The sequence below is a fragment of the Anopheles funestus genome, unplaced genomic scaffold (assembly GCF_943734845.2).
Source record: "Anopheles funestus unplaced genomic scaffold, idAnoFuneDA-416_04 scaffold_168_ctg1, whole genome shotgun sequence".
Taxonomy (NCBI): Eukaryota; Metazoa; Arthropoda; class Insecta; order Diptera; family Culicidae; genus Anopheles; species Anopheles funestus.
This window is the reverse complement of record NW_026045296.1, coordinates 17,479-31,180: the sequence shown is the minus strand read 5'-3', so window position 1 is coordinate 31,180 and position 13,702 is coordinate 17,479. Positions and strand designations below refer to the sequence as shown.

Sequence of the window (13,702 nt, the reverse complement as noted above, 5' to 3'; positions counted from 1 at the left end):
CGCACTTCACACACAAACAATCGAATCTCAATCGGCTGGCTAGTTTTCCGTCTACCTCTCACGAAACACGTAGGTGCATAATATGCCAGCAAGAGCATAGCATTACGAAATGTCCGCGATTCATGACTATGGGTCCGGAAGAACGATATCGACAGGTCATGTCCAATAAACTATGTTTAAATTGTTTGCGGGACAACCACCGAGCGCGCGATTGCTCCTCGCAATACAAATGCAGACACTGTCACTCAGCACACCATACACTGTTACACAACGCACACAACGTACACAACGCACAAGGAGCACTTCCCACTGCAAACACCATGCCAGCTGCGCGAAATGTTCCGGTAAGCCATCCACAGAACAAAGACGATCACGCCACAAACACCCAAAGACACCACGTAGCAGCACACGCAAGCCAGCAAACATATGATCATGTGTTTCTGCAAACTGCCGTGGTACACGTTGCTGATTCACATGGTACTCTGCATCCAGTGCGAGCACTATTGGATAGTGCCTCGCAGCCTGATTTGATGAGCACCAGGCTTGCTCAGAGGTTAGCGTTGAAACTTGATACGGTCAACGTAACGCTCATCGGTGCGGGTCACTCTTCCACCCCGGTGCGGAAATCGGTGCGTGTGAAGATTTCCTCCCGAACGGGCCAATATCAGCTGAATGCTGATTTCTTGATTGTGGACAATTTGATTGGGGATTTGCCAGCACATGATGTGCGCACCGCCGAGTGGCAAATTCCGCCAAATTTTATGCTTGCCGACCCCCAGTTTAATAAGTCGGCACCGCTCGATCTTATCCTCGGTGCCCGGCATTATCATGCATTTTTCCAGAGCGGGGCGCAATATAAAATTTCGCATAACCTTCCTGTCCTCATTGAAAGTGTGTTCGGCTGGATCGTGACCGGCTCAGCATCAGCATGTGATAACAACAACGAAACTTCCAACGCATCTTCCGTCGTCTGCATGAGCACGCTTGAGGAATCACTCGAGCGATTCTGGAAAGTGGAAGAATTACAAATAAGCGATGGTTACTCCCCCGAAGAAAGGTATTGCGAAAAATTATACCAAGATACAACACAACGAGACGATACTGGTCGTTATATTGTTCGTTTACCAAAGCAGCCTGACTTTGAAGAAAAGCTGGGTCTTTCGAAATTATCAGCTCTACGACGTTTTACAATGCTCGAAAGGCGCCTAGAACGCGATCCTCATATTAAAGCGGCATACCATGAATTCATGCATGAATATTTGGAGCTAGGGCACATGTCGCTGATACAAGCTCCAGCTGACGACGAATCAGCATATTATCTGCCGCACCATCCCGTATTCAAGGCTTCGAGCACAACAACAAAAACCAGGGTGGTGTTTGATGGATCAGCGAAAACATCATCTGGATACTCGCTCAACGAAGCGCTATGTGTCGGCCCTGCAGTGCAGGATGATTTGCTGGACATCATTCTACGATTCCGCACGTATAAGGTGGCGGTTGTTGGAGACATTGCTAAAATGTACCGCCAAATACTACTGCATCCAGACGATAGGAAGTATGCCCGCATTTGTTTCCGGTTTGATGCGCATTCACCGATCCAGTATTACGAGCTAAACACCGTAACCTATGGGTTGTCCCCATCATCCTTCCTTGCAACTCGAACCTTGCAGCAGCTTGCAAACGATGAGGGAACCACATATCCTGTTGCCGCATCCGCTCTGAAGAGCAATTTCTACGTGGACGACTTCATAGGCGGTGCGGATTCGATCGAAAGCGCTCGGCGTCTACGAGTAGAGTTAGATGAATTACTTTCAAGGGGTGGTTTTGAATTACGGAAGTGGACTTCAAACCGATTAGAGGTGCTTACCGGTCTAACTGCGGATCAGATCGGCACACAGTCAGCGCTACAGTTTATACCCGACGAAACGGTAAAGACTCTTGGAGTTTCGTGGGAGCCAGAACATGATGTTCTATCATTCGAGTCCGCAATCGACACCGACACAGCACGTCCTACTAAAAGAAGCATCCTCTCTAACATAGCCCGCATGTTCGATCCGCTTGGCCTGATTTCTCCCATTGTCGTACGAGCCAAAATCATGATGCAGGAGTTGTGGTTGCAGAAAGCTGGTTGGGACGATCTTGTTCCTGATTCTATCTGCAAGAAATGGAAAAATATTCAGCAAGATTGGCCACTCATATCCGGTTTTAAGATCGATCGCTATGCGCTGTTACCTGGTAGTAAATTGCAGTTACACACCTTCTGTGACGCATCTGAAGCAGCTTACGGGGCCTGCATTTATGTTCGTTGCGAAAGTGAGCAAGGTGAAGTTCGCACCACTTTACTTTCATCCAAGTCGCGAGTGGCACCACTTAAGCGTGTCACACTACCTCGACTGGAACTGTGTGCTGCAGTATTAGGCGCTCATCTTTACGATCGAGTCAAGAAGGCGATGGGACTACACGCAGCAGAAGTATTCTTTTGGTCCGATTCTACCGTCACGTTAAAGTGGATCAGCGCCTCACCTAACACGTGGGCAACGTTCGTAGGCAACCGAGTATCGGAGGTGCAGCATTATACTCATCCTCGTCAGTGGAGGCATGTTCCCGGCTCAACTAACCCTGCCGATATGGTCTCACGCGGCATGTCAGCAGCAGATTTCCTGCAGAGCAAGCTGTGGAGTTGCGGTCCGGAATGGCTAGCACTACCCGCATCCAACTGGCCCAACTGTAATCCTGAACCAGCTGAAGATACGAATCTCGAAATTCGTCAGGTGAGTGCTGCCTATGTAAACACCATCACTAACCGATTGCACTAACCGAAGCGATTGTTACGCATCGTTGCATACTGCATTCGCTTCACACGTAACACTAAGGAGAAGGCACGCACTCAACGAACACCAACACACTTCGCATCACCTTTAGTCATCACTCCCGAATACATGAAAGCTGCTAAAACCGTGCTATGTCGTTTAGCACAGCAAGACGCATTTTCAACGGAGCTACGGCAATTGACAAGGGGTGAAGCAATAGGAAGATCACACCGAACCAACGATATACTCCCCGGCCGATTGGTTATACTACTGGATGAATCCTTACCAACAACCCGATGGCCCCTAGCACGCATCGTTGCAATTCATCCTGGAGAGGACCAGCTCACACGTGTGGTAAAACTACAAACGGTAAAAGGGATCATCACTCGTCCGATCAACAAAATCTGCTTACTGCCGTTAGCGGATGGTGAAACCACATGCTAGTTCCTTTCGCCTTTGTTATGACATTCTGTCATGGGGGGGAGTATGTTTACACAAGAATAACAATATAGTGGTATAAACCGACAGTTTGCTGGTTTCGTCAAGTTTCAGCAACTGTCGTATTGTGAGTGCCGGTGGCACTCAGTGGGCACTCAGAGAAAAGGTTATAAAAGGAAAAACAAATAAACAAAATCCCTCTTCTTCGCTTAAAAATCCCGCCAATCGTACGGTAACTATTCTCGAAAGAAAATTCAGCATCCGAATTCCGCAAGTTTGTTCAGTTAGTTTTGGTATAAGTTAGGTTTTTTCGAAAAAGTTAGTTTTTTTAAAAGTTAGGTTTTTTCGAAAAAGTAAGGTTTTTTCGAAAAAGTTAGTTTTGGTATAAGTTAGGTTTTTTCGAAAAAGTTAGTTTTGGTATAAGTTAGGTTTTTTCGAAAAAGTAAGGTTTTTTAGAAAAAGTTAGTTTTGGTAAAAGTTAGGTTTTTCGAAAAAGTTAGTTTTGGTATAAGTTAGGTTTTTAAGAAAAAGTTAGTTTTGGTATAAGTTAGGTTTTTTCAAAAAAGTTAGTTTTGGTATAAGTTAGGTTTTTTCGAAAAAGTTAGTTTTGGTATAAGTTAGGTTTTTAAGAAAAAGTTAGTTTTGGTATAAGTTAGGTTTTTAAGAAAAAGTTAGTTTTGGTATAAGTTAGGTTTTTATGAAAAAGTTAGGTTTTTTCGAAAAAGTTAGTTTTGGTAAAAGTTAGGTTTTAAGAAAAAGTTAGTTTTGGTATAAGTTAGGTTTTTTAGAAAATGTTAGTTTTGGTATAAGTTAGGTTTTTTAGAAAAAGTTAGTTTTGGTATAAGTTAGGTTTTTTCGAAAAAGTTAGTTTTGGTATAAGTTAGGTTTTTTCGAAAAAGTTAGTTTTGGTATAAATTAGGTTTTTTCGAAAAAGTTAGTTTTGGTATAAGTTAGGTTTTTTCGAAAAAGTTAGTTTTGGTATAAGTTAGGTTTTTTCGAAAAAGTTAGTTTTGGTATAAGTTAGGTTTTTAAGAAAAAGTTAGTTTTGGTATAAGTTAGGTTTTTTCGAAAAAGTTAGTTTTGGTATAAGTTAGGTTTTTGAGAAAAAGTTAGTTTTGGTATAAGTTAGGTTTTTTAGAAAAAGTTAGTTTTGGTATAAGTTAGGTTTTTAAGAAAAAGTTAGTTTTGGTATAAGTTAGGTTTTTTCGAAAAAGTTAGTTTTGGTATAAGTTAGGTTTTTGAGAAAAAGTTAGTTTTGGTATAAGTTAGGTTTTTTCGAAAAAGGTAGTTTTGGTATAAATTAGGTTTTTTCGAAAAAGTTAGTTTTGGTATAAGTTAGGTTTTTTCGAAAAAGTTAGTTTTGGTATAAGTTAGGTTTTTAAGAAAAAGTTAGTTTTGGTATAAGTTAGGTTTTTTAGAAAAAGTTAGTTTTGGTATAAGTTAGGTTTTTTCGAAAAAGTTAGTTTTGGTATAAGTTAGGTTTTTTCGAAAAAGTTAGTTTTGGTATAAGTTAGGTTTTTTCGAAAAAGTTAGTTTTGGTATAAATTAGGTTTTTGAGAAAAAGTTAGGTTTGGTATAAGTTAGGTTTTTTCGAAAAAGTTAGTTTTGGTATAAGTTAGGTTTTTTCGAAAAAGTTAGTTTTGGTATAAGTTAGGTTTTTTCGAGAAAGTTAGTTTTGGTATAAGTTAGGTTTTTTCGAAAAAGTTAGTTTTGGTATAAGTTAGGTTTTTATGAAAAAGTTAGTTTTGGTATAAATTAGGTTTTTAAGAAAAAGTTAGTTTTGGTATAAGTTAGGTTTTTAAGAAAAAGTTAGTTTTGGTATAAGTTAGGTTTTTTCGAAAAAGTTAGTTTTGGTATAAGTTAGGTTTTTTCGAAAAAGTTAGTTTTGGTATAAGTTAGGTTTTTTCGAAAAAGTTAGTTTTGGTATAAGTTAGGTTTTTTAGAAAAAGTTAGTTTTGGTATAAGTTAGGTTTTTTCGAAAAAGTTAGTTTTTTTAAAAGTTAGGTTTTTTCGAAAAAGTAAGGTTTTTTAGAAAAAGTTAGTTTTGGTATAAGTTAGGTTTTTTCGAAAAAGTTAGTTTTGGTATAAGTTAGGTTTTTGAGAAAAAGTTAGTTTTGGTATAAGTTAGGTTTTTATGAAAAAGTTAGGTTTTTTCGAAAAAGTTAGTTTTGGTATAAGTTAGGTTTTTAAGAAAAAGTTAGTTTTGGTATAAGTTAGGTTTTTTCGAAAAAGTTAGTTTTGGTATAAGTTAGGTTTTTTAGAAAAAGTTAGTTTTGGTATAAGTTAGGTTTTTGAGAAAAAGTTAGTTTTGGTATAAGTTATGTTTTTTTCAAAAAAGTTAGTTTTGGTATAAGTTAGGTTTTTATGAAAAAGTTAGGTTTTTTCGAAAAAGTTAGTTTTGGTATAAGTTAGGTTTTTAAGAAAAAGTTAGTTTTGGTATAAGTTAGGTTTTTTCGAAAAAGTTAGTTTTGGTATAAGTTAGGTTTTTTAGAAAAAGTTAGTTTTGGTATAAGTTAGGTTTTTTAGAAAAAGTTAGTTTTGGTATAAGTTAGGTTTTTTAGAAAAAGTTAGTTTTGGTATAAGTTAGGTTTTTATGAAAAAGTTAGGTTTTTTCGAAAAAGTTAGTTTTGGTAAAAGTTAGGTTTTTAAGAAAAAGTTAGTTTTGGTATAAGTTAGGTTTTTTCGAAAAAGTTAGTTTTGGTATAAGTTAGGTTTTTATGAAAAAGTTAGGTTTTTTCGAAAAAGTTAGTTTTGGTATAAGTTAGGTTTTTTCGAAAAAGTTAGTTTTTTTAAAAGTTAGGTTTTTTCGAAAAAGTAAGGTTTTTTAGAAAAAGTTAGTTTTGGTATAAGTTAGGTTTTTTCGAAAAAGTTAGTTTTGGTATAAGTTAGGTTTTTTCGAAAAAGTAAGGTTTTTTAGAAAAAGTTAGTTTTGGTAAAAGTTAGGTTTTTTCGAAAAAGTTAGTTTTGGTATAAGTTAGGTTTTTAAGAAAAAGTTAGTTTTGGTATAAGTTAGGTTTTTTCAAAAAAGTTAGTTTTGGTATAAGTTAGGTTTTTTCGAAAAAGTTAGTTTTGGTATAAGTTAGGTTTTTAAGAAAAAGTTAGTTTTGGTATAAGTTAGGTTTTTAAGAAAAAGTTAGTTTTGGTATAAGTTAGGTTTTTATGAAAAAGTTAGGTTTTTTCGAATAAGTTAGTTTTGGTAAAAGTTAGGTTTTAAGAAAAAGTTAGTTTTGGTATAAGTTAGGTTTTTTAGAAAATGTTAGTTTTGGTATAAGTTAGGTTTTTTAGAAAAAGTTAGTTTTGGTATAAGTTAGGTTTTTTCGAAAAAGTTAGTTTTGGTATAAGTTAGGTTTTTTCGAAAAAGTTAGTTTTGGTATAAATTAGGTTTTTTCGAAAAAGTTAGTTTTGGTATAAGTTAGTTTTTTTTAGAAAAAGTTAGTTTTGGTATAAGTTAGGTTTTTAAGAAAAAGTTAGTTTTGGTATAAGTTAGGTTTTTTCGAAAAAGTTAGTTTTGGTATAAGTTAGGTTTTTATGAAAAAGTTAGGTTTTTTCGAAAAAGTTAGTTTTGGTATAAGTTAGGTTTTTATGAAAAAGTTAGTTTTGGTATAAGTTAGGTTTTTTCGAAAAAGTTAGTTTTGGTATAAGTTAGGTTTTTTCGAAAAAGTTAGTTTTGGTATAAGTTAGGTTTTTTCGAAAAAGTTAGTTTTGGTATAAATTAGGTTTTTTCGAAAAAGTTAGTTTTGGTATAAGTTAGGTTTTTTCGAAAAAGTTAGTTTTGGTATAAGTTAGGTTTTTAAGAAAAAGTTAGTTTTGGTATAAGTTAGGTTTTTTAGAAAAAGTTAGTTTTGGTATAAGTTAGGTTTTTTCGAAAAAGTTAGTTTTGGTATAAGTTAGGTTTTTTCGAAAAAGTTAGTTTTGGTATAAGTTAGGTTTTTCCGAAAAAGTTAGTTTTGGTATAAATTAGGTTTTTTCGAAAAAGTTAGTTTTGGTATAAGTTAGGTTTTTTAGAAAAAGTAAGTTTTCGTACAAGTTAGATTTTTTAGAAAAAGTTAGTTTTGGTATAAATTAGGTTTTTTCGAAAAAGTTAGTTTTGGTATAAGTTAGGTTTTTTCGAAAAAGTTAGTTTTGGTATAAGTTAGGTTTTTTAGAAAAAGTTAGTTTTGGTATAAGTTAGGTTTTTTAGAAAAAGTTAGTTTTGGTATAAGTTAGGTTTTTTCGAAAAAGTTAGTTTTGGTATGAGTTAGGTTTTTTCGAAAAAGTTAGTTTTGGTATGAGTTAGGTTTTTTCGAAAAAGTTAGTTTTGGTATAAGTAAGGTTTTTTCGAAAAAGTTAGTTTTGGTATAAGTTAGGTTTTTAAGAAAAAGTTAGTTTTGGTATAAGTTAGGTTTTTATGAAAAAGTTAGGTTTTTTCGAAAAAGTTAGTTTTGGTATAAGTTAGGTTTTTAAGAAAAAGTTAGTTTTGGTATAAGTTAGGTTTTTATGAAAAAGTTAGGTTTTTTCGAAAAAGTTAGTTTTGGTAAAAGTTAGGTTTTTTCGAAAAAGTAAGGTTTTTTAGAAAAAGTTAGTTTTGGTATAAGTTAGGTTTTTTCGAAAAAGTTAGTTTTGGTATAAGTTAGGTTTTTAAGAAAAAGTTAGTTTTGGTATAAGTTAGGTTTTTTCGAAAAAGTTAGTTTTGGTATAAGTTAGGTTTTTGAGAAAAAGTTAGTTTTGGTATAAGTTAGGTTTTTTCGAAAAAGTTAGTTTTGGTATAAGTTAGGTTTTTTAGAAAAAGTTAGGTTTTTTCGAAAAAGTTAGTTTTGGTATAAGTTAGGTTTTTAAGAAAAAGTTAGTTTTGGTATAAGTTAGGTTTTTTCGAAAAAGTTAGTTTTGGTATAAGTTAGGTTTTTTCGAAAAAGTTAGTTTTGGTATAAGTTAGGTTTTTTAGAAAAAGTTAGGTTTTTTCGAAAAAGTTAGTTTTGGTATAAGTTAGGTTTTTAAGAAAAAGTTAGTTTTGGTATAAGTTAGGTTTTTTCGAAAAAGTTAGTTTTGGTATAAGTTAGGTTTTTAAGAAAAAGTTAGTTTTGGTATAAGTTAGGTTTTTTCGAAAAAGTTAGTTTTGGTATAAGTTAGGTTTTTGAGAAAAAGTTAGTTTTGGTATAATTTAGGTTTTTAAGAAAAAGTTAGTTTTGGTATAATTTAGGTTTTTTCGAAAAAGTAAGGTTTTTTAGAAAAAGTTAGTTTTGGTATAAGTTAGGTTTTTTAGAAAAAGTTAGTTTTGGTATAAGTTAGGTTTTTTCGAAAAAGTTAGTTTTGGTATAAGTTAGGTTTTTTCGAAAAAGTTAGTTTTGGTATAAGTTAGGTTTTTATGAAAAAGTTAGGTTTTTTCGAAAAAGTTAGTTTTGGTATAAGTTAGGTTTTTTCGAAAAAGTTAGTTTTGGTATAAGTTAGGTTTTTGAGAAAAAGTTAGTTTTGGTATAAGTTAGGTTTTTTCGAAAAAGTTAGTTTTGGTATAATTTAGGTTTTTTCGAAAAAGTTAGTTTTGGTATAAGTTAGGTTTTTTCGAAAAAGTTAGTTTTGGTATAAGTTAGGTTTTTTCGAAAAAGTTAGTTTTTTTATAAGCTAGGTTTTTATGAAAAAGTTAGGTTTTTTCGAAAAAGTTAGTTTTGGTATAAGTTAGGTTTTTATGAAAAAGTTAGTTTTGGTATAAGTTAGGTTTTTTCGAAAAAGTTAGTTTTGGTATAAGTTAGGTTTTTTAGAAAAAGTTAGGTTTTTTCGAAAAAGTTAGTTTTGGTATAAGTTAGGTTTTTAAGAAAAAGTTAGTTTTGGTATAAGTTAGGTTTTTTCGAAAAAGTTAGTTTTGGTATAAGTTAGGTTTTTTCGAAAAAGTTAGGTTTTTTAGAAAAAGTTAGTTTTGGTATAAGTTAGGTTTTTTCGAAAAAGTTAGTTTTGGTATAAGTTAGGTTTTTTCGAAAAAGTTAGTTTTGGTATAAATTAGGTTTTTTCGAAAAAGTTAGTTTTGGTATAAGTTAGGTTTTTTCGAAAAAGTTAGTTTTGGTATAAGTTAGGTTTTTGAGAAAAAGTTAGTTTTGGTATAAGTTAGGTTTTTATGAAAAAGTTAGTTTTGGTATAAGTTAGGTTTTTTCGAAAAAGTTAGTTTTGGTATAAGTTAGGTTTTTTCGAAAAAGTTAGTTTTGGTACAAATTAGGTTTTTTCGAAAAAGTTAGTTTTGGTATAAGTTAGGTTTTTTCGAAAAAGTTAGTTTTGGTATAAGTTAGGTTTTTTAGAAAAAGTTAGTTTTGGTATAAGTTAGGTTTTTTCGAAAAAGTTAGTTTTGGTATAAGTTAGGTTTTTTCGAAAAAGTTAGTTTTGGTATAAATTAGGTTTTTTCGAAAAAGTTAGTTTTGGTATAAGTTAGGTTTTTTCGAAAAAGTTAGTTTTGGTATAAGTTAGGTTTTTAAGAAAAAGTTAGTTTTGGTATAAGTTAGGTTTTTTCGAAAAAGTTAGTTTTGGTATAAGTTAGGTTTTTATGAAAAAGTTAGTTTTGGTATAAGTTAGGTTTTTTCGAAAAAGTTAGTTTTGGTATAAGTTAGGTTTTTTAGAAAAAGTTAGTTTTGGTATAAGTTAGGTTTTTTCGAAAAAGTTAGTTTTGGTATAATTTAGGTTTTTTCGAAAAAGTTAGGTTTTTTAGAAAAAGTTAGGTTTTTTCGAAAAAGTTAGTTTTGGTATAAGTTAGGTTTTTATGAAAAAGTTAGTTTTAGTATAAGTTAGGTTTTTTCGAAAAAGTTAGGTTTTTTCGAAAAAGTAAGTTTTGGTAAAAGTTAGGTTTTTATGAAAAAGTTAGTTTTGGTATAAGTTAGGTTTTTTCGAAAAAGTTAGTTTTGGTATAAGTTAGGTTTTTATGAAAAAGTTAGTTTTGGTATAAGTTAGGTTTTTTCGAAAAAGTTAGTTTTGGTATAAGTTAGGTTTTTTAGAAAAAGTTAGTTTTGGTATAAGTTAGGTTTTTTAGAAAAAGTTAGTTTTGGTATAAGTTAGGTTTTTATGAAAAAGTTAGGTTTTTTCGAAAAAGTTAGTTTTGGTAAAAGTTAGGTTTTTTCGAAAAAGTAAGGTTTTTTAGAAAAAGTTAGTTTTGGTATAAGTTAGGTTTTTTCGAAAAAGTTAGTTTTGGTATAAGTTAGGTTTTTAAGAAAAAGTTAGTTTTGGTATAAATTAGGTTTTTTCGAAAAAGTTAGTTTTGGTATAAATTAGGTTTTTTCGAAAAAGTTAGTTTTGGTATAAGTTAGGTTTTTTCGAAAAAGTTAGTTTTGGTATAAGTTAGGTTTTTTCGAAAAAGTTAGTTTTGGTATAATTTAAGTTTTTTCGAAAAAGTTAGTTTTGGTATAAATTAGGTTTTTAAGAAAAAGTTAGTTTTGGTATAAATTAGGTTTTTTCGAAAAAGTTAGTTTTGGTATAAGTTAGGTTTTTATGAAAAAGTTAGGTTTTTTCGAAAAAGTTAGTTTTGGTATAAGTTAGGTTTTTTCGAAAAAGTTAGTTTTGGTATAAGTTAGGTTTTTTCGAAAAAGTTAGTTTTGGTATAAGTTAGGTTTTTATGAAAAAGTTAGTTTTTTTATAAGTTAGGTTTTTAAGAAAAAGTTAGGTTTTTTCGAAAAAGTAAGTTTTGGTAAAAGTTAGGTTTTTTCGAAAAAGTAAGGTTTTGTAGAAAAAGTTAGTTTTGGTATAAGTTAGGTTTTTTCGAAAAAGTTAGTTTCGGTATAAGTTAGGTTTTTTCGAAAAAGTTAGTTTTGGTATAAATTAGGTTTTTTCGAAAAAGTTAGTTTTGGTATAAGTTAGGTTTTTTCGAAAAAGTTAGTTTTGGTATAAGTTAGGTTTTTAAGAAAAAGTTAGTTTTGGTATAAGTTAGGTTTTTTCGAAAAAGTTAGTTTTGGTATAAGTTAGGTTTTTATGAAAAAGTTAGGTTTTTTCGAAAAAGTTAGTTTTGGTATAAGTTAGGTTTTTATGAAAAAGTTAGTTTTGGTATAAGTTAGGTTTTTTCGAAAAAGTTAGTTTTGGTATAAGTTATGTTTTTATGAAAAAGTTAGGTTTTTTCGAAAAAGTTAGTTTTGGTAAAAGTTAGGTTTTTTCGAAAAAGTAAGGTTTTTTAGAAAAAGTTAGTTTTGGTATAAGTTAGGTTTTTTCGAAAAAGTTAGTTTTGGTATAAGTTAGGTTTTTAAGAAAAAGTTAGTTTTGGTATAAATTAGGTTTTTTCGAAAAAGTTAGTTTTGGTATAAATTAGGTTTTTTCGAAAAAGTTAGTTTTGGTATAAGTTAGGTTTTTTCGAAAAAGTTAGTTTTGGTATAAGTTAGGTTTTTTCGAAAAAGTTAGTTTTGGTATAAATTAGGTTTTTTCGAAAAAGTTAGTTTTGGTATAAGTTAGGTTTTTTCGAAAAAGTTAGTTTTGGTATAAGTTAGGTTTTTATGAAAAAGTTAGGTTTTTCCGAAAAAGTTAGTTTTGGTATAAGTTAGGTTTTTTCGAAAAAGTTAGTTTTGGTATAAGTTAGGTTTTTTCGAAAAAGTTAGTTTTGGTATAAGTTAGGTTTTTATGAAAAAGTTAGTTTTTTTATAAGTTAGGTTTTTAAGAAAAAGTTAGGTTTTTTCGAAAAAGTAAGTTTTGGTAAAAGTTAGGTTTTTTCGAAAAAGTAAGGTTTTGTAGAAAAAGTTAGTTTTGGTATAAGTTAGGTTTTTTCGAAAAAGTTAGTTTCGGTATAAGTTAGGTTTTTTCGAAAAAGTTAGTTTTGGTATAAATTAGGTTTTTTCGAAAAAGTTAGTTTTGGTATAAGTTAGGTTTTTTCGAAAAAGTTAGTTTTGGTATAAGTTAGGTTTTTAAGAAAAAGTTAGTTTTGGTATAAGTTAGGTTTTTTCGAAAAAGTTAGTTTTGGTATAAGTTAGGTTTTTATGAAAAAGTTAGGTTTTTTCGAAAAAGTTAGTTTTGGTATAAGTTAGGTTTTTATGAAAAAGTTAGTTTTGGTATAAGTTAGGTTTTTTCGAAAAAGTTAGTTTTGGTATAAGTAAGGTTTTTATGAAAAAGTTAGGTTTTTTCGAAAAAGTTAGTTTTGGTAAAAGTTAGGTTTTTTCGAAAAAGTAAGGTTTTTTAGAAAAAGTTAGTTTTGGTATAAGTTAGGTTTTTTCGAAAAAGTTAGTTTTGGTATAAGTTAGGTTTTTAAGAAAAAGTTAGTTTTGGTATAAGTTAGGTTTTTTCGAAAAAGTTAGTTTTGGTATAAGTTAGGTTTTTTCGAAAAAGTTAGTTTTGGTATAAGTTAGGTTTTTTAGAAAAAGTTAGTTTTGGCATAAGTTAGGTTTTTTCGAAAAAGTTAGTTTTGGTATAAGTTAGGTTTTTTCGAAAAAGTTAGTTTTGGTATAAGTTAGGTTTTTGAGAAAAAGTTAGTTTTGGTATAAGTTAGGTTTTTTCGAAAAAGTTAGTTTTGGTATAAGTTAGGTTTTTTAGAAAAAGTTAGTTTTGGTATAAGTTAGGTTTTTTCGAAAAAGTTAGTTTTGGTTTAAGTTAGGTTTTTTCGAAAAAGTTAGTTTTGGTATAAATTAGGTTTTTTCGAAAAAGTTAGTTTTGGTATAAGTTAGGTTTTTTAGAAAAAGTTAGTTTTGGTATAAGTTAGGTTTTTAAGAAAAAGTTAGTTTTGGTTTAAGTTAGGTTTTTTCGAAAAAGTTAGTATAGGTATAAGTTAGGTTTTTATGAAAAAGTTAGTTTTGGTATAAGTTAGGTTTTTATGAAAAAGTTAGGTTTTTTCGAAAAAGTTAGTTTTGGTATAAGTTAGGTTTTTTCGAAAAAGTTAGTTTTGGTATAAGTTAGGTTTTTAAGAAAAAGTTAGTTTTGGTATAAGTTAGGTTTTTTCGAAAAAGTTAGTTTTGGTATAAGTTAGGTTTTTTAGAAAAAGTTAGTTTTGGTATAAGTTAGGTTTTTTCGAAAAAGTTAGTTTTGGTATAAGTTAGGTTTTTATGAAAAAGTTAGTTTTGGTATAAGTTAGGTTTTTTCGAAAAAGTTAGTTTTGGTATAAGTTAGGTTTTTTAGAAAAAGTTAGTTTTGGTATAAGTTAGGTTTTTAAGAAAAAGTTAGTTTTGGTATAAGTTAGGTTTTTTCGAAAAAGTTAGTTTTTTTATAAGTTAGGTTTTAATGAAAAAGTTAGTTTTGGTATAAGTTAGGTTTTTATGAAAAAGTTAGGTTTTTTCGAAAAAGTTAGTTTTGGTATAAGTTAGGTTTTTTCGAAAAAGTTAGTTTTGGTATAAGTTAGGTTTTTAAGAAAAAGTTAGTTTTGGTATAAGTTAGGTTTTTTCGAAAAAGTTAGTTTTGGTATAAGTTAGGTTTTTTAGAAAAAGTTAGGTTTTTAAGAAAAAGTTAGTTTTGGTATAAGTTAGGTTTTTGAGAAAAAGTTAGGTTTTTTAGAATACTAGTTAATAGGCCCGGTTACATGGCTACACAACAGAGCTACGTAA

At 30.5% G+C, this 13,702-nt stretch overlaps 1 protein-coding gene across 1 annotated transcript; it reads left to right on the top strand.

The window, feature by feature from the left end:
* Nucleotides 1–320: 320 nt before the first annotated feature.
* LOC125774321 (uncharacterized) lies at nucleotides 321–2,816 on the top strand. The gene has a single exon (XM_049444593.1). It carries the CDS (start codon nucleotides 321–323, stop codon nucleotides 2,814–2,816), a length of 2,496 nt encoding a protein of 831 aa, XP_049300550.1.
* The last annotated feature ends 10,886 nt before the right edge of the window (nucleotides 2,817–13,702 follow it).

Coding starts and splice junctions, on each gene's coding strand:
- LOC125774321 (XM_049444593.1), top strand. CDS start 321: ATGCCAGCTGCGCGAAATGTTCCGGTAAGCCATCCACAGAACAAAGAC.